Genomic DNA, 26,719 nt, shown 5'->3' with positions numbered 1-26,719 from the left:
AAAAACATCTGTCATCCATGATATGATACTGAATGAGTGCACAGACCTGGTGTGTATTACGGAGACCTGGCTGGACGAGGCCTCAGCTCCCATTCTTGAGGCCATGTGTCCATCAGGTTTCCATTATTCCTACCGAGGGTAGGAAGGCGGGGAGGGGGAGTGGCAGTCATCTACTGGGAGTCCTTGATTTTCACCAGGCCTCCGCTCCCAAGGACCAAGTTTGTTGATTGCATGTACTGGAGATTGGGCCCGAAGGGCAGTTTGGGGATCCTGCTTGTGTACCGCCCGCCCCGCTGCATGGCAGACTCCCTGACCGAGGTGCTGGAGGTGGTCTCGGATGTGCAAATGTTGACCCCAGAACTATTAGTGTTGGGGGACTTTAACGTACATGCTGAGACCACTCTCATTGGAGCCCCTCGGGATTTCCTGGAAACCATGGCTTCCTGGGAACTGCACCTTAGTAACACTGAGCCCACCCATGTAGCCGGTCATGCCCTCGACCTTGTATTTGTCCCAGGGGGGGAGGGTAGTGTGCTGAAGTTGGGGGCTATTTCTTTCACCCCCGTGTCATGGTCAGATCACTATCTGGTGAACTTTGACTTCTCGATGCCACACACCCTCCGCAGGGGTAAAGGACCTATTAGAATGGTCCGCCCCAGGCGCCTGATCGATCCGGATGGATTCCTGACTGCGCTTGGGGAATTGGAACCTGCTGAAGGTTACCCAGTCGAAACCCTGGTGATGGAGTGGAATGAGGGAATCACCAGGGCATTAGACCAGGTGGCTCCGAAACGTCCTCTCCCCCTGAACAGAACTCAGACAGCACTGTTGTACACACCCCGCTTGCGTAGTCTGAGACAGGAGGTGAGACGACTAGAATGCCGGTGGCGGAAATCCCGCTCTGAAGATGCTTGGACACAGGTTAGAGCAGCGATTGCTGCCTACCAGGTGGCAATAAAGGCAACAAAGAAAGATTTCTTTGCTGCCTCTATTGCATCTGCAGAGTGCTGTCCCAGGAAGCTGTTCCAAATGGTCCGAAGCCTGGTCGGTCCAGTCGCTCAGGAACCCTTGGAGCATTCTAAGGCTTCCTGTGACAAATTGGCAAGGCACTTTGCCGATAAAGTCGAACACCTGAAGAACTCGATTCCATACACTGTGGATGCAGTAGAGGACCCAGAGTTGACCAGTTGCAATCCGGTTCAGTGGGATCGGTTTTGGCCTCTTCCTTCTGAGGATGTGGACAAGGTACTTTCAACGGTGAAGCCTACCACCTGTCTGATTGATCCTTGCCCATCATGGTTCCTTATGAACTGCAAGGAGAAATTGGGTGAAGGGATCAGGGCGGTGGTAAATGCATCCTTGAAGGAGGGTGTAATGCCACCGGCCCTCAAGCAGGCAATTATAAAACCCATCTTAAAAAAGTCCTCCTTGGATCCCCAAGTCTTGAACAACTTTTGCCCCATTTCGAACTTGCCATTTTTGGGCAAGATCATTGAGCGAGTGGTGGCTAGCCAGTTGTCAGCACACTTGGATGAAACGGATTATTTGGATCCATACCAATCGGGTTTCAGGACTGGACATGGTACTGAAACAGCCTTGGTCGCTCTGGTGGATGATATGAGGAGGGCATTAGATGGGAGAATTCACCTTTCTTGTCCTCCTGGGTCTCTCACCGGCTTTTGATACCATCGACCACCGTATCCTGTTAGATCGCCTGGAGGGATTAGGAATAGGAGGCACTGTTTTACAGTGGTTCTGTTCCTTTCTCTCTGACAGGCATCAACAGGTAGCATTGGGGGATGAGGTTTCAGACCCTTGGCCCCTCACTTGTGGAGTGCCACAGGGTTCTATCCTCTCTCCCATGCTATTTAACATCTATGTAAAACCGCTGGGAGCCATCATCAGGAGTTTTGGGCTGCGGTGTCACCAATATGCTGATGACACGCAGCTCTATCTCTCTTTTAAATCCTCACCGGAGTTGGCTGTGGAGACCTTGTCCAAGTGCCTGGAATCCGTGAGTGGGTGGATGGGAAGGAACAGGCTGAAGCTCAATCCTGATAAAACCGAGGTGCTGCTTGTGGGTGACAGGGGAAGGTTGGGTGTTGTTGACCTGAAGCTTAATGGGGTGAGACTTCCCCTGAAAGATCAGGTCCACAGCCTTGGGGTTGTTCTTGATTCCAAGCTGTCCATGGAGGCTCAGATTTCGGCAGTGAGCCGGGCAGCTTGGTATCAACTACACCTCATACGGAGGCTGCAACCCTACCTCCCGATTCATCAGCTCCCACTGGTAATACATGCCTTGGTCACCTCTCGATTAGACTACTGCAATGCGCTCTACGTGGGGCTACCCTTGAAAACGGTCCGGAAACTACAACTGGTGCAGAATGCGGCGGCTCGGTTGCTTACAAACAGCCGCCGCCGTGATCATATCACGCCAGTGTTATTTCATCTACATTGGCTTCCAGTTGTTTTCCGGGCCCAATTCAAGGTGTTGGTGTTAACCTTTAAATCCCTATATGGTCTCGGCCCAGTTTACCTGAAGGAGCACCTCCAGTACCACCAATTAAGCCGCCCGACTAGATCAGCCACACGGGGCCTTCTCTCAGTCCCACCAACGAAAACAGCTAGGTTGGTGGGGACTAGAGAAAGGGCATTCTCAGTGGTGGCCCCCACTCTCTGGAACTCCCTCCCGTTCGATCTCCGCCATGCCCCTTCCCTGGATACATTTCACCGAGCCTTAAAAACTTGGCTCTTTGGACAGGCCTTCGGCATCTCCGGGGTGGGCTAATTTTTCTATGATTGTTTTAAATTGTTTATTGATTGCCCTACATTGTTTTATACTGCTGCTACTTAAAATGGTTATGGTTGACTGCATTGTATTTTATTCTGTATTTATATTGTATTTTATTAATTTTAATGTGTACGTCGCCTAGAGTGGCTTCGGCCAGATAGGCGACACAAAAATTAAATTTTACTTACTTACTTACTTACTTACTCTGGGCCAAAGAAAAGATGCTTTGCATGCAGAAAGTCTGATGAGATCAGTCCTTGGCATCTGTTGCTAAACCTGGGAATATCCCCTGTCTGAAATGCAGGAAAGCCGCTGCCTGTCAGTGTGGACAATAGGGGCCAGTAGCCTGACTTGACATAAGACAGTGTTCTGTGTTCTAATTCCTGTTCTTATGGCTTTAAAAAATACATTTCTAGACTAAAATCTTTACAAAAAGGTAAAATATTTAAAGGGGAAAAGGTTATAACTCAGTGGTAGAGTGCTTGCTTTGCATGCAAAATCTCCCAGGTTGAATCCCTGGCATTTACTGGTAAGCCTAGAAAAAAACACTCCCTACTACCAGTCATTCATTACAGACAATATTATGCTGGCTGGACCAGTGGTCTGACTTGGCATAAGACAGCTTCCTATGTCCCTATGTAACCTGACCTCCAAATGGCTAATTCAGGGGCCAAGAAAACTGCAGAATCTGTGGCCAGAAAAATTGCTAACAGGTGTTCGGTGGATGGCAACTTGGGGCCTTGACTTTCCTCTGTAGAGTCTGTTCTCTAAATGGCTTCCCAAGAAATTTAATTGCCGACTGCGGATGTAGAGAAATGGCTGTTCACCGCTAGAGTGGTGTGGCCATTTTCTCCTGGAGTATTCAGTTACTGTAGTCTGACCTGGAATGCCCGTCTCCTTGATACATTGGAATCACTGAGGATTGTTGATCATTTAGGCATAAATGGAAGAGTTTAATAAGTAGAAAGAACGTGGAGTGCACTCAGCCCCTTAGCCTTTGCACTGCTAATGTCAGTTTGAGGTTTTGCAGTGATTTCAAAGGTAGCAGAGCTGGGGTTTGCTGTTGCTTCTCTCTTCCCATGCTGGAATGAATTTTGATGTGATATGCGTAGAAGAGAAAACAAGAAAACTGACATTCTATGGATTCACAGATCAAGGTGAAGTGAAATGTGAAATTTCACAGCCTATTTTTTGCCTCTGGGAAGCCCACAAGCTACCCATAATCTCCTACAAGAACTTGGACATCAACTTGGACATCTTTAAAAGGGGCTTAAATAAATTAATGGAGGATAATGCTATTGGTAGCCACTAGTCATGATGGCTGCGTCGGAGGCAGTATTCCTCTGAATACCATTTGCAGGGTATCAAAAGTGGGGCATGCACTCAGGTCCGGCTTGTGAGCTTCCCATTGGGGCATCTGGTTGGCCACTGTGAGAACAGGATGCTGGACTAGATGGCCCTTTCGTCTGATGTAGCAGGGCTGTTTTTGTGCACCTGTGATTCAAATACTTCTCTGACAAATGGACCTCTTGGTTCTGTGGCCCATATAATGGACCCTAAGAACTGTGAAGCATGTCCCTGCTACATGTAGTGAAGTGCTCTCCAAGTATGGGCTGGTACTTTATCTGAGCAACAGCAGCCTTTCTGGCTCTGACAATTGGTGTTCTACCTTGGCTCTGATTTCCTAGCACAACTTGTTGGCCTCATAACTGCTGCTTATAGTCTGCCCTGACATCTGGATAGGATGGATGGGGCCGCTTTGAAAGTACAAGCAACACCCAAGTGGCTTTTGTTTTTGTTTTACAAGGGGCCAATAAAGAAGCTTGCAATCTGAGAGGATCACTTGCAATGTCCCAGGCAGGTGTTGGGAAGTACCTCCGGGCATAGTCCCAAACTTGTATGTTGCAAGTCTTCACTGTGCTCCTGCATAAGGAAATACACTCCCATTGGGACCATCCCGACTAACATACTACATCGATAAAAGTCAACCAGAATGTATATTATGGAGCAGGCAAGTACCAGACTAATCAGCAACAAACAACAGGCATGCTTCATCACTTTCTCCCTTTAAATACCATGGTCAGCTCTCCTAACACGAACATTAAAAAATAAACAGCTGTATTCAGCCTATTATATCCATCCATCCATCCATTCATTCAGTTGCTCATTATCCATTCATTCATTTAAAATGTCCTTTCCTACATTCTCCCCATAGTGGCCTTCAAGGCAGCTTACAAGTTCCCTTCAAAAGCAATATAAAAGACCATCAGTGAAACAATTAAAAATAAGACATCCTCAAAACATATAAAAGACAACACGGCTATGCAGTGACTCTGTACAGAACTCACTGGGGAGGGCTTTCCAAAACATCTTGCTTTGTTATGGCCACATTCTCCGTATACACACACCTTCACCACTTGCGTGGACACCTTGTTAAGGGCAGAAGAAAAACCCTCTTGGATTAGACCAGTGGCCCATCTAGTCCAGCGTCTGGTTCTCACAGTGGCCGAACAGATGCGTATGGGAAGTCCACAAGCAGGGCCTAAGTGCGACAGCATTCTCCCCTTCTATGGTCTCCAGCAACAGCATATTCAGAGGTACTCTGCCTCTTGACAGTGAAGGCAGAACATAGCTGTCGTGGCTTGTAGCCATTGATAACCTTATCCTCCATAAATCTGTCCAGGTTGGTGTACATCAATCTCTCTTGTGGGAGCAACTTCCATAGTTTAACTATGCCCTTCCTACTATATGTGGGGGCGCCTTTGCCTTCGCCCATCCCCCGTCACAAGGAAGACTCGAGTGCTTTAACCCGAAGGAGGAGGGAGGTCACATGGGGCCTTCAGGCCAATGGAGGTGGGGCGGGGAGATTGCCTTTTAAGCAGTCCCCACCCTCAGCTCTTCCTCTTCTGCGTTTGCTGTACCCGCCCTCCCGCCCTTTCAGTATGAGCTTGACTAGTCGTCGTCTAGGGGCTGAGCAGGAATTTTTTTGGGGGGAGGTGCTCTTAGCCTCCCCCTTGGTTTGCCTACTCCATCCAGCGGGGCTCAATTCTATTGGCTTTTCGGATGGGTGAAGTGGCTTGCCAATTGGCATGGTGTTCAGGCAGGTGAGGAGGTTGGAGGGTTATCATGAGGTATCCTGAGGTAGTTATGGAATTAGGGGCACCCTTTTGGGATCTCCCAGTGCTTCATGTATGAGATTCATGCCCTGGGGCCGATCTTGTGCATTTGGGTGAATGCCAGGACGGTGGGACCAGGAGGCACAGGGTGGGTGCCTGTGATGTCCCTGTACATTTAATACTGTAAATATGGTAAGTGCAGGTTTATTAGAGTATATGTGGTAAGTAGACTGAGTGAGAGGGGGGAGTACATGGGTTGGAATGTTGAAGAATGTATGATGATTGGCTGAGTGAGTGTCTGAAGGTATAAATGAGAGGATGACAGTTGAGGTTGAGGGCGGTTGGTTCGTTCTGAGGGTTTTGGAGGATTGGTTGGCTGGCTTTGGAGAGGGTTGTAGGGTGGATTGGATTAGGTGGGTAGTGAAGCAGGTTACTGATGACTAAGAAACATAAAGAGTAACACATCTTATGAAACCACACGCTTTTGACTAAACCTTTAAGTAATCTTGTTATTCCCTGTGTAAATAAATAAATATTTCTTGGTTTAACAGAACGCCTGATCCTTGGCTGGGTTTTCACAGACCAGAAAGGTGGGCAGGGCATATACCAAGGTTGGGAAACAGTATCAATGGTAGCAGTGGTGAAGAGATAGTGTAACATCATCAGGTATCCAGAGCAACCCAGGCCTGTAATCTTTATAGGCACAAAGATATGGGGTGGGTTGTGGTCTGTTAGTGCATGCAGATACAACGTAGCAATAAGCCAGGAGGAGACGAAGGCACAGTCTCAAGACAATATTGTTTACAGAGAGTGTCTGGTGGTGCTGCCTAGCAGTGGGATCTTGAGAGATCTTTGCTAGAGCCGGTGAGAGAACCGTTTTGAGAGCAGGACCCTGAGGTGGGACCGTGACAAGGCAGTGGTCACAGGTGGGATCCTGACAGTGCCCACCCAAGGCTTGCCTAGCAAGGAGGGAGGTATTTTATCCCTATCCTTGGCTGGGGCCCACAGTCTTCAGCTGGAGACATGCCCAGGGGTCTGGTGGGGAGGTTTTCCAGCCAGAAGTAGGTTCAACCTTACCTGCCTGAACTGAGTTTAATTTGGTTAGTTCGGTTGGTTTGGTCTGCAGGTTATCCAAGTTCAATGTTATATTTTAATAAATATTACATTTACCCAAGTTTTGTGTCTTGAGTCTTCTTTGGGAGTGTGGGGGCAATGCACTGTGTGAAAAAGTATCCTTTTATCTGTCCTGAATATTCCAACATTCAACTTCATTGGATGTCCCAGAGTTGTTGTATTGTGAGAGAGGGAGAAAAACATTTCTGTATCCACTTTTTCTATGCATGATTTTACTCAGCTCTAGCATGTATCCTCTTAGTCACCTTTTCTTTAAACTAAAAGGCTCCAAATCTCTTAATGTTTACTCATTGATCATTTTGGTTACCGTTTTCTGATTGTCATTCAGAAGAGGTTGTGGGCTGGAGTAGATTATACTTTTTCCCAATGCAGCTAATGGAGAAGCGAATGAGAGAATGTCTCCTCCCAGCTCATCTGGTGAGCAGTTTCCCACCTTCACTCTCTCTGGATGTCCCTGCAGGTCCATAAAGCTCAGAAGCTTTTAGCAGAGGAATATCACCTTACCCACTCTGGTCTATGGAGGGGCAAAAAAAGGAAGAGACAGACTTTCACCTGGTGCTCAGAGGGCAGGAATTTATTTTTGTGATGATTGCCCAGTAAATTTCAACCATCACTAAAGCAAATAACACTGCATTGTATCCAACTAAATTTTAATCAGAGTTCACCCTCTGAAGTTAGCCATGGCTATTAATTTCAGTGGGTATACTCTGAGTAGGACTAATATGGAATACCCCCCATATATATATATATAAGGCTATTAAAACAAATGAAAGGTGCTAAAACAAATCATACATATCCTATTTTCAAATAGTAAATATATAGGTAAATACATATGTTGTAGGTAGGAATCTCAGTATTTTATTAAAAGTTTGGCATGTGAAAGTCATGATCAGTTCAACCCCAAATTCCACATTTCACTGATTGGTGAAAGTGCTTTTGTGGATTTGGTGCCATTAAAATGCATGCAGCCAATCAGCCGTTATTTTTCCTACTCTGTTGTCTAGATGCTGCAGGGTTTGGGCTGAACAGCTGGTTTCTTGCTGAGTTTCCATCTGGATACTCAGACAATTTCATGTTCCACAATATTGCATGATGGGACTTCCTAGGGAGAAAAACAAAACACAAATCCCAACTGGAGTGGGGGAAACTTGACTTCCTAATGGAGCAGTATCTTCTGATTAGTCTGAAGATAATATTGCTCAACTGAACAAACCAAAGTGATATAAAGGGGGAAACACGTTCAAACAGTGACACAGAGAATAGTCAGAGAAGGCAGATGATGCTGTTCAACTGATGATGCTAAGCCGGTGGTCTTGCTTTATATGTTCCTAGGAGGGGAGAAGACATGGAAGGCTTAGAGGACATGCCAATCTAGACAAAAACTTGATTGCCTCTCTTCAACAAGAACAGAAACAGATGCAGGAAACTCTGGACTCCACCTAGATGCAACTAAGTCCAGTGCCACCTAGTAGTGATACTATCTGCACAGGAGATCAGTGGAGAACCAGCAGTTCTGAGCTCTTTGAACAAAAACAGTGATACATGTGTATTAAATAAATGAAAGAATGACAATTTATTTATTTATTATTTATTTATTTTATTCAGCTTATATCCCGCCCGACTAGCAAACAGCTCTCTGGGCGGCAAACATAGAAACATATACAATAATAAAATTACAAGATCAATATAACAAATATAAAAGTACATCATCTAAAATACCAATTACAACATTTACATAAATAACTTAGATTAAAATGCCTCAGAGAAGAGAAAGGTTTTAACCTGGCGCCGAAAAGATAATGGCGCAATCCAGTGATCCCTGGGAGAGCATTGCAGGGGCTATAGGGTACTGCAGACCTCACTCTGCAGGCAAGTAGGAAGACTCACTGTTAGAGGTCCTCTCTGGATAACTGCAGAGTTTTCTGTCCCTGTGGCTGACCCAGTGGTGGTACTTCACTAGCCGAAGTCGTGGTGAAAATGGTCCAGTTTGGGTATGTGTTGGGACGACTAAGGATCCAGAGGAACCTAGGCTACCTCATTTCCCTAACTGAGTTGGAAACTACACCAGCCCGACACCTAGCATTGGAGGCCATGGGAGGGAATCGAAATAGGGGGCAGGGGAGCTTCTGTTCTAGCCAGCTTGAGCTGGCAGGGCTTAAGAAAAGGTGGTAGGCCTGCCTAAGATCTCTCCCCACCAGTAGTGTAGTGGCCAATTCAGAAGTGCTGGGTCCCTTCATGATAGTCCCAGCTATGCCCCTCCCCTTTTTTTGCTGCTGGGTTGAGAATGAGATCCATGTTAATGTTTTCTCCCACAACAGATATCCCTAGGAGCCAGTAAGCATGAAAGGGGGGGTGTTGGCTACTGAAAAGAATCTTCTAAGTGGATGAGTCACCTTCTTTCACTCTGATTGGCTCCAATCAGCAGGAAAAGATAAGGAAGCATTTTAGAGGACTCTTCTCAGTGGTTAATACACGCCCCTTTCACGCTGATTGGCTCATAGGATGCTGAAGACATTGGGACCCTGCTTCCAAAAAAGTAAAGGGTCTAAGGCCCCCTGAGACCCCGGATGACTACAGCCCTGCTCCCCACTGGTGTGATTGTATACTATATTGTAATAAACTTGGAGGCTTACAATAAACTATTAAAAATACAATATGGAGGAGTAATTAAAAACAATGTTGTTGTTATGTGCCTTCAAGTCAATTTCGACTTATGGACCTATGAATCAGTGACCTCTAATAGCATCTGTTATAAACCACCCTGTTCAGATTTTGTAAGTTCAGGTCTGTGGCTTCCTTTATGGAATCAATTCATCTCTTGTTTTGTCCTCCTCTTTTTCTACTCCCTTCTGTTTTTCCCAGCATTATTGTCTTTTCTAGTGAATCATGTCTTCTCATGATGTGTCCAAAGTAGGATAACCTCAGTTTCATCATTTTAGCTTCTAATGACAGTTCTGGTTTAATTTGTCCTGACACCTAATTATTTGTCTTTTTTGCAGTCCATGGTATCTGCAAAGCGCTCCTCCAACACCACATTTCAAATGAGTTGATCTTTCTCTTACCCAGTTTTTTCACTGTCCAACTTTCACATCCATACATAGAGATTGGGAATACTTTAGTGTTCAGCGATACATCTTTGCATTTGAAGACCTTTTCTAGTTCTCTCATAGCTGTCCTCCCCAGTCCTAGCCTTCTTCTAATTTCTTGACTATGATCTGCATTTTGGTTAATGACTGTGCCAAGGTATTGATAATCCTTGACAAATTCAGTGTCCTCGTTGTCAACTTTAAAGTTGACAACCTTTTGTTGTCATTACTTTAGTCTTCTTGATGTTCAGCTGTAGTCCTGCTTTTGTGCTTTCCTCTTTAACTTTCATCAGTATTCTTTTCAAATCATTACTGGTTTCTGCTAGTAGTATGGTATCATCTGCATATCTTAAATTGTTGATATTTCTCCCTCCAATTTTCACCCCTCCATCTTGGTCCAATCCCGCTTTCCGTATGATATGTTCTGCATATAGATTAAACAAATAGGTTGCTAACACACACCCCTGTCTGACACCCTTTCCGATGGGGAACCAATCAGTTTCTCCATATTCTGTCCTTACAGTAGCCTCTTGTCCAGAGTATAGGATGCGCATCAGGGCAAAATAGTTTACAGCCCAGATTTAAAGCACCGTTTAAAACCCTGGGTGACTTGGTGCAGTCACTTGGTGCAGAAGACACCTGGCGAGCTTTTATGGGGAGCCTGTTCCATAGCTGAGGTACAACTACCAAAAGAGAGGCAGCTGCCTTATACCAAGCCAGACCATTGGTCCATCTAGCACAGCATTGCCGACACTGACTGGCAGCCCCTCTCCTACGTTTTCAGACAGGGTTCTCTCTCAGCCCTGCTTGGAATTGCCAGGGATTGAATCTGGGACGTTTCTGCATGCAAAAGCAGATGCCGTGCCGCTGAAGTGAGGGAATGAACACATAAGAATTGGACACATTAACATAGAACTGATTGGATGCATTACTGTTTGCACGAGTTTAACATTGGTTACTTTATTGGGGATGGGAACCTGGAAACTGCTTAAACCATAACAGGCTCTGTTTAGGAACATAGGATTCTGCCTTATACCGGGTCACACTGTTTGTCCATTTAGCTAACTGGCAGTGGCATTCTGGGCTCTCAGGCAGAAGTCTGTTCCATCCACTGATACGTTATCAATTAAGCACGTAAGAAGAGCCCTGCTGAATCAGGCCAATGGCCCATCTCGTCCAGCATCCTGTCTTCACAGTGGCCAACCAGATTGTACTTTACATAGTTGTTTAAAGCATTTTTATGCTGCTCTGCTGCCAAAGACTCCCAGAGTGGCTTAAAATGTCAGTGGGAAGACAACCCATGCCCATGACAATCCAAGAGAGACAAGAGAAAAGGAGATCTGGGAGGGAGGAGGAAAGAAGAAAACCCAGGCACTCTTTCTTAGTTACAAAGTTCTTGTAACATCCAGCTGGAATGGACAGGTTTCGAAGGAGCCAAATGCTGCTGGTCTTTGAGCGGAGCTGATGGAGAGGCCCTGGAGTCCTGCCTCAGTAGTTTCCTTTTAACTGAAAATGACAGAGATTGTACCTGGGACATTCTGCATGCAAAGAATGTGTTCTGCCACTGAACTGTGGTCCCTAGCAACAGCTTGGCCATGCCAGACTTTGGTTGATAGGATTTTTTTTTCTTTTTAAATGATGGAAAGAAAGAAAAATAATATATCTTGTGCAATTCTGTTTCTTTCAGATGCAACCTTCCCCCTCTCTCCAGTGAATATGGCAAGGACGTGGGATCCAAGACGCAGCTGGTAACTGCAAATCCCAGCATAATTATGAAGAGGTAGGAAGCAGATTGTTTCTTTCTTTTTGCAAGGAACTGGCATGCTGAGCAAAGGGTGGAGGGTGGTGGTGGAAAAAGCATGGGTGTTGTCGGTCACGGTGTTGGGAATGGAAGAATTATAACCTAAGCAGGCAGCGCTGGAAGAGCACAGCCAGGCTGAAATCAACACCCATTTCTCATTTGATGAGTTAATACATCTCAGCATCACTGTGCCACACTTCAGTGGAGATGAAATTGGTTTGCAGCAAAGTAACTCAAAAAATAGGTGGGCATGTTTCTGGTACACAGGCATGAAGGTTAGGGTTGCATAGAAGTTGCTGGACCATAGAGCAAGAGATGAATGTAGCCGTGAGCCCTGAATCTAATTTCCTGAGAGTCTCAAGCTCAAAACTATAATAAGCAAGTTTCTAACCCTTGTGGCTACAAAAAGTATGTTTGACAACAATGCAACATTTGAGAATCCATAGCGTGACTAAATAGGGTGTCCATAAATCAGGGCTAGAGCTTAGGTCAGTATGGAGTTCTGTGCCGCTCCAGCTAGCAAAGCTAACAAAGCCAGAATGAATTATGCAAAATAATATGAAAACTTGTTGCTATGCTTCAAGGGAAACACCATTCTTAATTGTCCAGGACTGAGAGAAGGTTCAAACGTCATGAGTTCAACAATAAGAATTGAAATGCTGATCAATTAATTAAAAAAAACCTAATAGCAGCACAAAATGCTGTATTTAATTATTGTTATAATAATAATAATAATAATAATAATAATAATAATAATAATAATAATAATAATAATAATAATAATAATAATAATAATAATGGAGGGGGCATTTCAGCACAGCTCTAAATTCTGTGGTGTTAAAGAAGCTTAGCTGATGTCTGGAAGAACACACTAAGCAGATTCCCTCCTCCTTAAATAAATATTTAGCAATGTTGAAAAGGAACAGAACAGTTTATATGTGCAAGGAAGAAGACAGATTATTGGGGATATAAAAAATAATGCGCCTGCTACTTATTTTAAGAAGCATAGTGTGCCTTTAATCCTTTTCTTTACTGAATGTCCAGAAACCCATGTTAATCATATTCCTTCAAACCAACTTTAGATGAGATCTGACTTCCTTTCCATTCAAGCTGTCTAGTTTAGCATCAGTTAATATTTTGCTGAATCTGATTCTGAAGGGAAAATAAAAGACTGTTATTTGCTGATTGAAACACACACACGCACATGCACACACACACAAACACACATATAATTTGACTAATTAGTGCTTCATTTCATTTAATCTCTGTGCAGTATAACTCAGGCTCATACTGAAAAGATAGATTATCTACTCAGGATGCATTTTAATTAAGTGGCTAGTGGGTGCTCTCAGTTAATAAACAACTATTCTCTCCTTGTCTCTTGACATTGATGCTATGCTTTGGACAAGGTATTCTGGTCCACGTTACGTTATTTTTCTTCGTGGTGCTCTTTTCACGGGCTAAATGTAGTATTTCTTTGGCCCTCTTGGTGCCCGTGTAAGTGGCCTCATGAGCAATGGTGCATAGTGTGGTCAACCCATCCCACATAGTGAATAGCGGATTTAACGTGCAATTCTAACCCCAGTGGGACTTAACACAGCGGTCGGTCCACCATGCATCCTCAGCCTTGCCAAGCATGCCAGCTAAGGTAGAAGGCGTGGGGGAGGGGAGGGGGAATTCAGATTGATGTGTCTGTTGATCCAGCAATTAGGCCTAAATAAGGCCTGGGACTGTCACCTGATGGCAGTAGCACTGACCATATCCCTGGAATGCTACATGTTCAGCGTGCATAAGGGGAAACCCCACACTGGCCGAGCGATCAGGGCTGTGGAGTTGTAGTCGGAGTCGGAAGCAATTCTGGGTGGAGAATTGTAGAAATGTACTGACTCTGACTTCAAAATAAAATTAATATTTTAATATTAAGAACATAAGAACATAAGAAGAGCCTGCTGGATCAGGCCAGTGGCCCATCTAGTCCAGCATCCTGTTCTCACAGTGGCCAACCAGGTGCCTGGGGGAAGCCCGCAAGCAGGACCTGAGTGCAAGAACACTCTCCCCTCCTGAGGCTTCCGGCAACTGGTTTTCAGAAGCATGCTGCCTCTGACTAGGGTGGCACAGCACAGCCATCATGGCTAGTAGCCATTGATAGCCCTGTCCTCCATGAATCTGTCTAATCTTCTTCTAAAGCTGGTGGCCATTACTGCATTTTGTGGGAGCAAATTCCATAGTTTAACTCCTGTCCTGAATCTTCCAACATTCAGCTTCTTTGAATGTCCACGAGTTCTAGTATTATGAGAGAGGGAGAAGAACTTTTCTCTATCCACTTTCTCAATGCCATAATTTTATACACTTCTATCATGTCTCCTCTGACCCGCCTTTTCTCTAAACTAAAAGGCCCCAAATGCTGCAACCTTTCCTCGTAAGGGAGTCGCTCCATCCCCTTGATCATTCTGGTTGCCCTCTTCTGAACCTATTCCAACTCTATAATATCCTTTTTGAGATGAGGCGACCAGAACTGTACACAGTATTCCAAATGCGGCCGCACCATAGATTTATACAACAGCATTATGATATCGGCTGTTTTATTTTCAATACCTTTCCTAATTATCCCTAGGATGGAATTTGCCTTTTTCACAGCTGCTGTACACTGGGTCGACATTTTCATCATGCTGTCCACTACAACCCCGAGGTCTCTCTCCTGGTCGGTCACCGCCAGTTCAGACCCCATGAGTGTATATGTGAAATTAAGATTTTTTGCTCCAATATGCATAATTTTACACTTGTTTATATTGAATTGCATTTGCCATTTTCCCACCCATTCACTCAGTTTGGAGAGGTCTTTTTGGAGCTCTTCACAATCCCTTTTTGTTTTAACAACCCTGAACAATTTAGTATCGTCAGCAAACTTGGCCACTTCACTGCTCACTCCTAATTCTAGGTCATTAATGAACAATTTGAAAAGTACAGGTCCCCGAGGGACAAGTTACATATTTTAGTTAGCAGATAATTCATTAATATTAATATATTAATATACATTTGCCATTTATGAAGGAGTCAGAGTCGGAGTCGGACAGTAGAAAAATAGAGGAATCAGAGTCGAAGGTTTGACATACCGACTCCACAGCCCTGCGAGTGATGCTGGCAACCACTCCTCAAGCGGAGACACACAGGTGTCCTTCTGCCCGACCCAGCAGAAAGAGGGTTTGGACTGTTTGGTTACACAGTACCAGGTTGTACGTTTGTGTTATCGCCAACACTGCCTTGTTCATGGGCAGTAGGGAAGGGATCCGTTGGCTGGTGCCAGTTTGAGAACATTCCGTCGACCTAACAGACCTGTAACAATTGGAGTTTGTTGTTTGTCTGCTAGCTGCTGTTTTTACTGATCTGTTTGTCCCCCTCACAAATATATTGATATTGATATCAATATTTTGAAGGAAAATATTGATAAAATTATCGTTCTTAATATCTGTATTTTAGAGATGGCTTTTTTAAAAAAAGAAAATCAATTTTTGAAAGTAGCCGTGGAAAATTGCTACCTAAAAATCCAATCCACGAAGATAGAGAATAAGCGAATTAATGGAAAATTCTGTACCATATCTGAATATTATAAATTGTAGCACATCCCTAATAGGTCATCCAACTAATTTTGTTTATATACAGTAATTGTTGCTGGCTGTTTCTTATGAGTTTCATTTCCCTCTGACCTCATTCCTCTTCATTTGCCTTCCCAACCTAAGCCGGGAATGTAATATGTCTGACAGTTTGGGGTTACGCTGTCACAGTTTGGGGTTCACTTAAACACAAAAGTTTGTGACACAATACATCTATTATATAGTCTTTAAGGTGCCATAAGATTTTATGTTTGTTTGGGTTATTTGCTGCATGAGACTAACAAAGGTACCCCTCTGGATATTGTCAAATCTCCCTGGAATAAATTGGCTGTTAGATGAAGCATTACCAATCTGCCAATAGTCAAAGCACATGCACGTTTAACTCAGAGGTAAGTCTCGTTGAGTTCAGTGGGGCTTGTTTCCAAAGAAGCATCCATAGGATTGCATTCCAAAACATGAAGTCAGTTTCCTCGTGCATAGTCTTGTAGGGTCTACAGTCAGACAACTCACTGATATCAACGTGGCTCCATCCATTGGGTACAGAATAAGAAGCTGCAGGGGGCTTGCTGGCCTCCTCCCTTAACTCCAGCTGGCAGGAGCCTTGCAGAAATGAGAAGACAATGATTATGATGATGATGATTTACTTATTGCCGCCCTGGGCTCCTGCTGGGAGGAAGAGAGGGATATAAATCAAATAAATAAATGTTCCACCTTTCACCAGTAGATCCCAGGGCAGCAGTCACAACAATATAAAGAACATTAAAAACAGTTTAAAACAAATTACATTAACAACTAGAGAGGGTCCTAAAATATATATCTCTGAAGTACCAAAGGCTGTTTTAAAACAGGGGTTATATGAAATCTAAATTGAATCCCAGCCAATAATCTGGCTGCTTCATTTTGGAGCAGTTGAAGTTTCCAAGTCATTTTCAAGGGCGGCCCCATGTACAGCACATCGCAATAGTCCAGTCTGGAAGTTACCACAGTATGGAATGGTGTGGTCATCTCTGTCCAAAAGGGATTGAAGCTGGCAAACCAGTGGCCATGCTGGCTGGGGCTGATGGGAGTTGTAGTTTAAAAAAGTAACTTTTCCAAGCTCATACTCTGGCTCAATGGTGGCTGGTGCCCAAACCAAGGATGGCAGGAGGGGCAGCCTGGGGAAAGGTAGTGTGGCTGGGAAAGGGGTGTGGCCTAAGATTCTTCACCTCAGTGCAAGGCAATTGCAGTATTGGTTGCCAGTGTTCCTGTGTTCAGTGTTCAGTGTTTCATTGAGATGGTTTCATTGTGATACTTCATTGTTTTATTTGTTGAAGAACTAAATATTATTTACTGAATATTTTTACTTGAGCCTTATTAGTGAGCATAATGCTCATTTACATTTGAAGAACTGCCTTGGTATTTCATTGCAGAACAAAACACAGTATCTGAATTCTGGGATGTATCCAGCTAGGTTCTCTTCAGAGTAGACCCATTAAAATTAGTGGACATAAGTACCATATCCATTCATTTCAGTGGACTGACTCAAGAGTAGAATTTAGTTGGCTACAGCCCTTTGTTAATGAATGAATAATGAATGAATGGATGATGGGCCCATGTCCTGATTTCCTCTCCCGTTTGTCTCACACATTTCCCTTCTTTGGCAGTCCAGAGCTGAGAAGACACTCTCCCAACCAAATCCCATTTCCTTCCTGTACACTCCCTCCTTCCATTTTCATTTCAAAATTTCAGATTGCAAACTGGGAGGGAGGGAGAGAGAAAAGCTGAATAACTTGTGGCAAAGCTGGAGATGTATTTATTTTGCAGCATAATTTCACTTCGGTTCCTTCTTCTATTTAGCAGCAGCCAAATCTACTTGAAGACCCTCCGTGGCGCAGAGTGGTAAGCGGCGGTAATGCAGCCGAAGCTCTGCTCACGGCCGGCGTTCGATTCCAACGGAAGGAGGAAGTCGAATCTCCGGTAAAAAGGGTCGAGGTCCACTCAGCCTTCCATCCATCTGTGGTCGGTCAAATGAGTACCATGCTGGGGGGTAAAGAAAGGCCAGAGAAGGAACTGGCAATCCCACCCCATATATATGGTCTGCCTAGTAAACATCGCAAGACGTCACCCTAAGAGTCGGAAACAACTCGCACTATAAGTGCGGGGACACCTTTACCTTTTAAAATCTACTTGTCATCTGCCCTCTGACCTTCTAGTACACTTTTCCATCTGGCGACAATTCATCATTGCTGCAGCAACCATGTGCTGGTGCTGGAGGCAGATACGCTGGCTCAGAAGTTTAAAATCAACACATAACATTTTGTGTTATTTGAAAGCCGGCAAGAGAGCTGGGGAGAGAGACTGTGCGCACTAAGGGAGCATAAAGGCTTGGACGCCCTTTCCAGTTGTGCATGTGTGCATAGGTGGTCCATATGAGTCTAGGGGTGGGGAGAGAAAAGGTGAAACAACAGCTGGCTCCATTGCTACAAGCTGGATGGTTCAGAGGATGAGCTTGTGAGAGGTTGAGGCAAGATTTTGGCCTGGTGATCCCATGAGAGCCGGCACAGGGCAGAGGGGAATGGACATGCACAGTTAGGATGGACCTATTTAAAGGGCACCCTGAGGAACTGAGAGGAAGGAGAGGGATGTATCTCAGTGGCAGAGCATCTGCCTTGCATGCAGAAGATCCTGGGTTCAATCCTTGGCATCTCCAGGTGGGGCTGGGAATGCCCCCTTTCTGAAACCCTGAAGAGCTGCTGCCAGTCAGCGCAGACAGTATTGAGCTAGATAGACCAAGGGTCTGACTTGGTATAAGATAGCTCCCTAGGTTCCTAGGAACAGGACGCTGAAGGAGTCAAGGAAAAGGCTCTCAAGGGATATCTCAGAGCCCAGCTGAAGGGACCTCTGGAAGGAGGAAGAAGAACGATAAAAAGCACAAGCCCAGATCTGGTTCTGGGTGGAGGGCAAATTATCAATGTTTATAATAAATAATATATAACAACATAGGAAAAGCCCGGCTGGATCAGGCTAGTCCAGCATCCTGTTCTAATAGTAGCCAACCAGATGTCTGTGGGAAGCCCAAAAGAAGGATCTGAGTGCAAGACTACTCTCTGCACTTGTGATTCCCAGCAACTGGCATTCAGAGGCACACTGCCACCACCAGTGGAGGTAGAACATAGCCATTGTGGCTAGTAGCCAGGGATAACCTTATGACATCCTTGCCTTCTTCCGAGGAGAATGGTCTCCCATGGTGGTACTGATGTGCTTAATTTCAGAGACGGGTATCTGTTCAGAATATTATCTGGGTGGTGGCAAATGTGTGTGCCTAAAGATAGATTGTCCCCATCAGGGATTAGCGAGTTGTTGGTCCCTTAGCTGAGTACTCAGAATCTGAGTACTCAGAATAACTACGACATGCGAGGAAGAGCCTTTTTAAAATTATTCATCTATAGCTTTCTTTTCAGCAGAGATGGGCTGCCATAACAGCTTACACAAAATTCCACAAATGTATACTATATTTGGGAAAATAGAGGATTTGGGGGAGGGTGTTATGACATATTTCGGTTCTCTCAAGTTTCTCATTTTTCCAAAGTTAAGTTCAGTTCTCCACATTTCTACAGCGATCTGCAATTTTTTTTAAAAAAAAATCCTCATGAAAATTCTCCACCATTTTAGTTTGAATTTCTCCAAATAAACACATTTTTGTAGGCAGTTTTAACAAAGGTACACATTTTTGCAAGCCATTTCTTATCATTTCATGCCTTTTTCCTGTTATTTTCACTCGTATTCATTTTTATGCACACTTTCCACTAATATATTAATTTTTGTAAATGTTATTTAGTTGGCGAACTGCATCCCAACATTCTAATAAATGCGAATTTCGAAGGATGGCTGTGTTTCGGTTCTCATATTGTTTTGGAAATTGCACATTTGGTAAATTCTGCTTGAAATGCGAACTGAGTTGAAATTCTCACCCATCCCTAGCAGGAGCCCAGGACAACTCCCAAGGCCAATAAATGACCGTAAGAGGGTTTTGATCCATTCAGTTTAATCCCTTGAAATAACTTGACGTCCAGTATATTTTTCATCTTCTGTTCATCTAGCATCCAAATATGTGGCAGACCTTATAAAAAGGGTAGCCAATGTTGCAGCGTGTAGATGTTTTCAGCTACAACTCCCATAATTCCTGACTGTTGGCTGTGCTTGCTGGGGCTGATGGGAGTTGTACATCTCCCATCAGCCACAACGTGTGGAGGACACTACATTGGCTACTCCTGTTATAAAGTAAGTCCTTTTCAGTGTCTGGATCTGATTAGCTCAGCCTTCTATTTTGTACAGCAACCTGGCAATGACAATCTTATCCATAACGTCTCTGCATATACTCTGGATGCCTGAGATGCAAGCCAGCCTCCCAGCTGAGTTAAGCCATCTAAGCGCAAGACACACAACAGAGTTTAATGCATTTGTCCCTGTTTTATTTAATCAGTAGAGGATAATTTTAGACTGGATGTCCTTTTAATTGCTTGGAGGTGTGGTTGCTTGCTGTGATTTTCTGCTGACAGTCAAATTCTGAACAAACCAGTTGATCCCACCCACCTTCCCCGTTCAAAATAACACTACAAAAATATCTCAAATGTTTTATTGTGCTAAGGCATAAGCACTGCAGTTTTTGATGCCATGCAGTCACCCCAATCCCCTGTTGACCTCAGAAATGTGTGCCAGTTTGAAGCATTCAGATGAATGTTGAGGAGAATGAGATTATTGCTGAAACCGGGCATTGGGCTAGCCATTGCTTCTTTATCTTTTTAAATGTAAATTTTAACAAAAATTTGCAAGGATTATGTCCAAAAATGAATACAACACGCACAATACATTGATGTGAGATATCTTCCTCTTTTGGTCTCTAGGATCCTCAGAATCCCAGGTAGCCTCTTAGCCTCAGAGATTGCCTGGTGGGACCCTTACCACAAGGACTTGGGTAACCCAGGTTGGTTTGGTCCCAGGTTATGGTCTGAAGGCACATAAAGCCAGCTGCCTGCAGCAGGGTCAGGTCTGGTCAATGCCTGGATGGGAGACCGCCTGTGAACCATATGTAAGGCGGTCGGAACACATAACACCTGTTCTGGCTCGCTTGCACTGGCTGCCAATATGCTTCCGGGCTAGATTCAAAGTGTTGGTTTTGACCTATAAAGCCCTATACGGCACGGGACCACGATACCTATCGGAACGCCTCTCCCGATATGAACCTGCTCGTACACTACGCTCCACATCGAAGGCCCTCCTCCGAGTTCCGTCTCATAGGGAGGCTCGGAGGACGGTGACAAGATCTAGGGCCTTCTCAGTGGTGGCCCCCAAACTGTGGAACAGTCTCCCCGAAGAGGTGCGTATGGCGCCGACATTGCTCTCCTTTCGGCATCAGGTTAAGACTTGCCTCTTTGCTATGGCGTTTTAATATGTAACTCGTTTTAGTTTTAAATTTTGTTGTAATTGTTTTTGATTTCTTGTTTTATATATGTTTATGCTGTATTTATTATGAGATCTGAGATGTTTTGTATTTTTATATTCTGTTGTTCACCGCCCAGAGAGCTAATGCTAGTCGGGCGGTATATAAATCTAATAAAATAAATAAATAAATTGGGTTTCAATCATGAAAAGAAATGCGTGGTATAAATGTAATAAATAACAACCCTTTTTCATCACAGGGCCCCTTTCATATTTTTGTTGCCAAAGTGTAGGGCTTTCCTGCATACACCCATGCCTAATATTCTGTAGCATAGTGCTTTCATTCACCTGCCTGTCCATGTTATTCTGCAGTGTTCCCTTACTGGCTCACCCCTGGGGTTACCCCCAGAATTAATCAATTACCTAGAGAGGTAGTGGGCTCTCCGACACTGGAGGCATTCAAGAGGCAGCTGGACAGCCATCTGTCGAGAATGCTTTGATTTGGATTCCTGCATTGTGCAGGGGGTTGGATTTGATGGCTTTATAGGCCCCTTCCAACTCTATTGTTCTATAATTCTATAATCTCTTTCCCCTTTGGCTGTAATTGCAGCTAATCCAGTACCTTTGCTGCCTTTCCTTTTCCCTCTTCTAGTGTCTTTTCTTCCACTCATAAATTTCCCGAGTCCTCTCCACAAACCCTCCCACATCCTTTTATATAGTTACTTTACAGCTGTTGCCATCCAGCTGTTCCTCCCCCTGTTCTCCTCTGTTTTCATTTGAGTGAGCCAGAACAGGAATGTCGTGGGAAGCAGCTGGAGCTGCGTCTCCTGCCCGCCCTCCTGACAATAGTACACCTTGTCAGATTGCTATGTCTTACTAATTTACTGTATGCTTCAGCATCTCATCCAGGCAGATGCGAACATAAGAAGAATCCTTGATTGACTGATTGATATTGCCTTTAAAAGATGGATGAGTTGGATCCCAGCAGGAGTTTTTTCTCTGACTGACCTGCAATTTTATTGCAGTCTCATCAATGTGCATTGATGCTCTTTGTCTGGGCAGAGAGAAAGAAAGAGAGTGCGCTGGAGTAGCACCAGTGGAGCTGATCCAGTAGGGCAAATGAGACACTGCCCCACCAACCTCAGTTTGCCCCTAGCCAGACCCCACCTACTTGCCTCCTTACTTGCATCCAGTCCAGGGGGTGACGCTGCCTGTCACCCTAACTCCCCCTGCATCTCAGGGTTGCCATTATAGAACTTAGTAGGGACAAAGCTATAATTAGTTGGCTCTGCTTGTCTTGAAGGATACGCCTCTCAGTGGCTGCTAGCCATGATGGCTATGCTCTGCCCTGCCTCCACCATCAGAGGCAATATACATCCAAATACCAGCTGCTGGAAAGAGCAGGAGGAGAGATTGCTCTTGCGCTCAGGTCCTGCTTGTGGGCTTTGTCGTGCTGTGTGGAATTCAGCCAGACCCACTGCTCAGCATAAAGTACCAGCCTGAGGCTTGGATGTCAGAAACAAGACAGGTTCAGATGCAAAAAGTATTAAGAGTCTTTATTGCACCTAGTCTGTGCATTACACGGTTTCCAGCTCCTTCCAGACTTCTCTCAATCCAACTCCCACCGAGTTCTACTGCACCCCCACTGAGTTCTACTGCACCCCCACCGGTTTGCTTTCGGTTTTCCATAGCATTATATCACTCACAGTGCCCTTGGCAGCCTCATCTGCTGTCTGACCTTGGCACATCTTCATCGCCAGCCTAACTGGCTTTAACTCCATAATTGCTGTTTCTCAACTGTCTTTGTGGAAACACTCACTAAACTCCTAAGTGGCCAACAGTCCCCACCTCCAGAAAGACAGTTACATTTCATTTTCTGTTAAACATTAATACATTTCATTACAGAGTATTTTACATTTTCACTTTCAGCATTATTTACATTTTCAGTGTTCCAGTTTCTTTATTTATACACAAGAGGTTTCATACATGTTAGGTACAGAGTTTCACCATCTGTTGCTTTGTCTGTGCATGAGTCTTGGCTTTTGACATTGCCCACTCTGAAATGATCTGGAGGCTGTCCCAAATTAGCCCTTTCAGAGCGTCTTAACGGTATAGTAGGCACTGCTTCCCCTGTGCCACTACTACCAGGCATTTCATCTTTCACCTCTTGTGGTGTGTGTGTGTTTTGTGAACCACTCAATTCAACACTTCTGTTTTGTTCCCATTCCTGTTCTGGAACCTTTATGCTTTTACTGAGCGCTACTTGCCTTTGCTCAGGCACCCACACTCTGTAATATGCATTTTGTAATCCAAGCACATTTCCTCTTTGTGCCCTTTTCCCTGTCCTTTTGCCTTTAGGAACGTGCACCCAGCACCTTGCCCCAAACTGTACAATGTGAGTCAACCGTGGCTTCTTTCCTGTCAACTTCTCATAAGGTGACATCCCGAGGGCCCTATGCAACAACCTGTTCTGTATATATGCTGCATATAGGATGCATTCTCCCCAAAAAGCATTTGTCAATTCTGAGTCACTAAGCATGGCTCTCGTAGCCTCTTGCAGTGACGTACCTCTCATCTTTGAGGTCCCATTCTGAACCGGTGTATCTGGGGCAGTAAAGCTTTGCTCAATGCCTTTACTCTCCAGGTATTCACGTAACTCTTTGCCTGTGAATTCACCCCCCTGATCAGAATGTATTCGCTTTATTGTGACTCCATGTTGCACTTTCACTTTCTCAATAAACAAACGCAGTTTCTTCTCTGCCTCGTCTTTGCTCTTAAGCAAATAAACAGTGCAAAACCTCGTGAAATCATCAACTATGACCATAAAGTACTTCGCACCTCCTTTCGAACTTTGCAATGGTCCTGACAAATCAATGTGAATTAATTGATATGGTGCGTTTGTAGTGCATTCTGCCTCTTTGTTTATAGGCGCTACTGTGGCTTTGGCTTTATTGCATGCATCACATTCAAGAAACTGCCCACACTCCTTTAACTTCATATCCTCACTATGTTTTGGAGTTTGCACTACAGTTTCCACATTAACATGTCCTAGATTCCTGTACCATTTATGCACGCAGCTTTCATGTGTCTGTCTGTTTGCATTTAGTGTAGCACACCCTGCGTGTTTGCTTTGAATGACAAATAGAGCATCTTTCAGGCACCCCTGCATATAGACCTCTTCACCCTTTGTCACAGTACACTTCCCATTTTCAAATGTTACAATGTATCCCATGTCATTCAATTTCTTCACTGACAAAATATTGCATTCTAACTCTGGCACATACAACGGTTTTCAGCTTACATATTTTCACAGTTCCACGTCCCAGAACGTCCCGTTTGGATCCATCAGCCAAAATTACAGTCTCTGTCACAGGTTTCGAAGTGTTAAACAAGTTTAAGTCTCTTACCAGACAATGAGTTGCCCCACTATCTATCACCCAATCTGAACAAACAGATTTATGAGACCCTGCACTCACTAATCTCATGCTTGATTGCTGCCAGCCTCGTCCTCTCCGCTTGGCTGCACAGTCTCTCCATAAATGTGTTGTCTCACCACAGGAATAACAGGCTTTGAGTCCATTAGCTGTTTCTTTGAAGTACTTCTCCGTCTTACTTCTTCTCGACTCCGTCTTTTTGGTTTCTTCTCTTCTTTCCCATTCCTGAATAAGTTTCCCAGTAACATACTGTTCCCTTAAATCCGCGTCACGCATAGCCTCCATTGAAGTTACAAGAGAATTCCACGTGTCATCCAGGGAGGACAGGATGATATACACTCTTTGGATTTCTGTGTGTTCCACTTGTCTCTCCCGCAATTCAGCAAACAGCCGCCTAAATTCCATCAAATGCTCAGACATGCTTCGCTCAGCCAGTCTCATTTGATATAGTTTTCTCGCCAGAAATATTTTACTTCCCGCTGTTTGTCTAATATGGACCCCATTCAACACTGTCCACATTCTTCTCGCTGTTGGTTCATTCTGAACATACAACAACTGGGAGTCAGACAACGACAATATAATATATGCTCTTGCCTTTTCGTCTCTTCTTGTCCACGCTAGCTGCGGAGCCGCGGGGGGGGGCACCTCAATTACTTCCCAGAGGTCTTCCTTAGTTAAGAGACTGACTATAAGAACATAACAAGAGCCCTGCTAGGTCAGACCACAAGTCCAGCACTCTGTTCCCACAGTGGCCAACCAGATGCTTATGAGAAGCCGGCAAGCAGGCCACGAACACAACAGTATTCTCATCACCTGAGATTCCCAACAAATGATTTTTCTTTCTTTATTATTTATTTATTACATTGATATCCTGCCCTTCCTCCCTGAAGGAGCCCAGGGCAGCAAACAAAACACTAAAAGCACTCTTAAACTTCTTAAAAACTAGAGACTTTAAAACATATTAAAATAAAACATCTTTAAAAACATATTAAACAAAACATCTTTTTTAAAAAAAACACCTTTAAAAACATCTTAAAAAGCAATTCCAGCACAGATGGAGACTGGGAGAAGGTCTCTGCGTAAAAGGCTTGTTGAAAGAGGAAGGTCTTCAGTAGGGGCCGAAAAGACAACAGAGATGCTGCCTGTCTAATATTTAAGGGGAGAGGATGCCAGATGGTTGGTGCCACAGCACTCAAGGGTCCCTTCCTATGTTGTGCGGTACAGACCTCCTGATAAGATGGCAGGGGAAGTCTTCTGCTCCTCTGATTTGTGGATGAAAATCATGTGACTCAAACTGGGCTTCTGTGCAGCATCGCTCTTCCCTCACTATCTGTGGGTGGGTAGGAGGTGACGAGGGAGGAAGTGAAGAGTGAGATGGGGTGGAGTGAAGAAAACAATTGTTTAAAAAATGGATGGTGGTGGTGAAGTATGGAGTGAAAGGAAAAAGGAGATAGAGGGCAAGAACATGGATAGGGGAGAAGGAGGCAGCAGCAGAATGAGATAAAGAACTGTGGAGGTGAAAGATGACAGTGTGTGTGTTTGTGTGTGTGTGTGTGTGTGTGTGTGTGTGTGTGTGTGTGAGAGAGAGAGAGAGAGAGAGAGAGAGAGAGAGAGAGAGAGAGAGAATACTGTGTTTGCTCTTGGCACACAAAGTGGCCTCCACCACCCTCTCTGCCTACTGTGCTTTATTTCCAGTATTTTGACTTTTTTGCATCTCAGGGGAAAATGTTTGCTTGGGTGAGTGTCCCTTAGTTGGTGGCAGGGCAGGGTCCGGGAGGTGGTTAAGTGAGAGAGATTATGCTTGCTGGCTGAGTGGGGGGGGGATTGCACTTGGTTTGACATGCAAAGATCTGCGTAGTGCCCCTGCCTCCCTCCCCACCTCCCTTACCACCATTGCTATCTTATGGATAAAAAGAATTATTATACTACCTCTGTATGTGTGTGTTTATTTTTAATGTTGTTAATGTTAGGCTACTTAGATGTGCAGCAACCAAGGCCAGCACCTTGTAGGCATTTTTTAAAAGTAACTGAAATGTAATTGTAGTGATCACTTTTGAGAAAAAGTAAAGTACAGGAATACCCCGCTATACGGACCTTCACTTTACGGACACTTGCGAGTACGGACATATTTACAGTAGCACCCTTCCCCTGTTTACGTACGTTCGCTTAGCAAGAACGGACACTTAACGGCATGACGCCACCGCCCGATCAGTTTCCAACTACAAACTACTTTTTCTTAAAATAAGGCCTACTGTGTTTATTTTAGTTATAAATGCGTTATTTACATCAGTTATGCCTGTATATGACGATTGCAGTGCAGTATATGCA

At 44.4% G+C, this 26,719-nt stretch overlaps 1 protein-coding gene across 1 annotated transcript in view; it reads left to right on the top strand.

Annotated features, from left to right (window-relative positions):
• Positions 1–26,719, top strand: part of ST8SIA1 (ST8 alpha-N-acetyl-neuraminide alpha-2,8-sialyltransferase 1) — a 143,922-nt gene that overhangs the window by 78,555 nt on the left and 38,648 nt on the right. The window contains exon 4 of the mRNA XM_061638386.1: positions 11,815–11,907. Within this exon, the coding sequence (XP_061494370.1) occupies positions 11,815–11,907 (93 nt within the window). The remainder of the gene's footprint in view (positions 1–11,814; positions 11,908–26,719) is intronic.

The sequence above is a fragment of the Rhineura floridana genome, chromosome 8, assembly GCF_030035675.1.
Source record: "Rhineura floridana isolate rRhiFlo1 chromosome 8, rRhiFlo1.hap2, whole genome shotgun sequence".
In the NCBI taxonomy this organism is placed as follows: Eukaryota; Metazoa; Chordata; class Lepidosauria; order Squamata; family Rhineuridae; genus Rhineura; species Rhineura floridana.
This window is presented reverse-complemented; position numbering and strand designations above follow the sequence as displayed.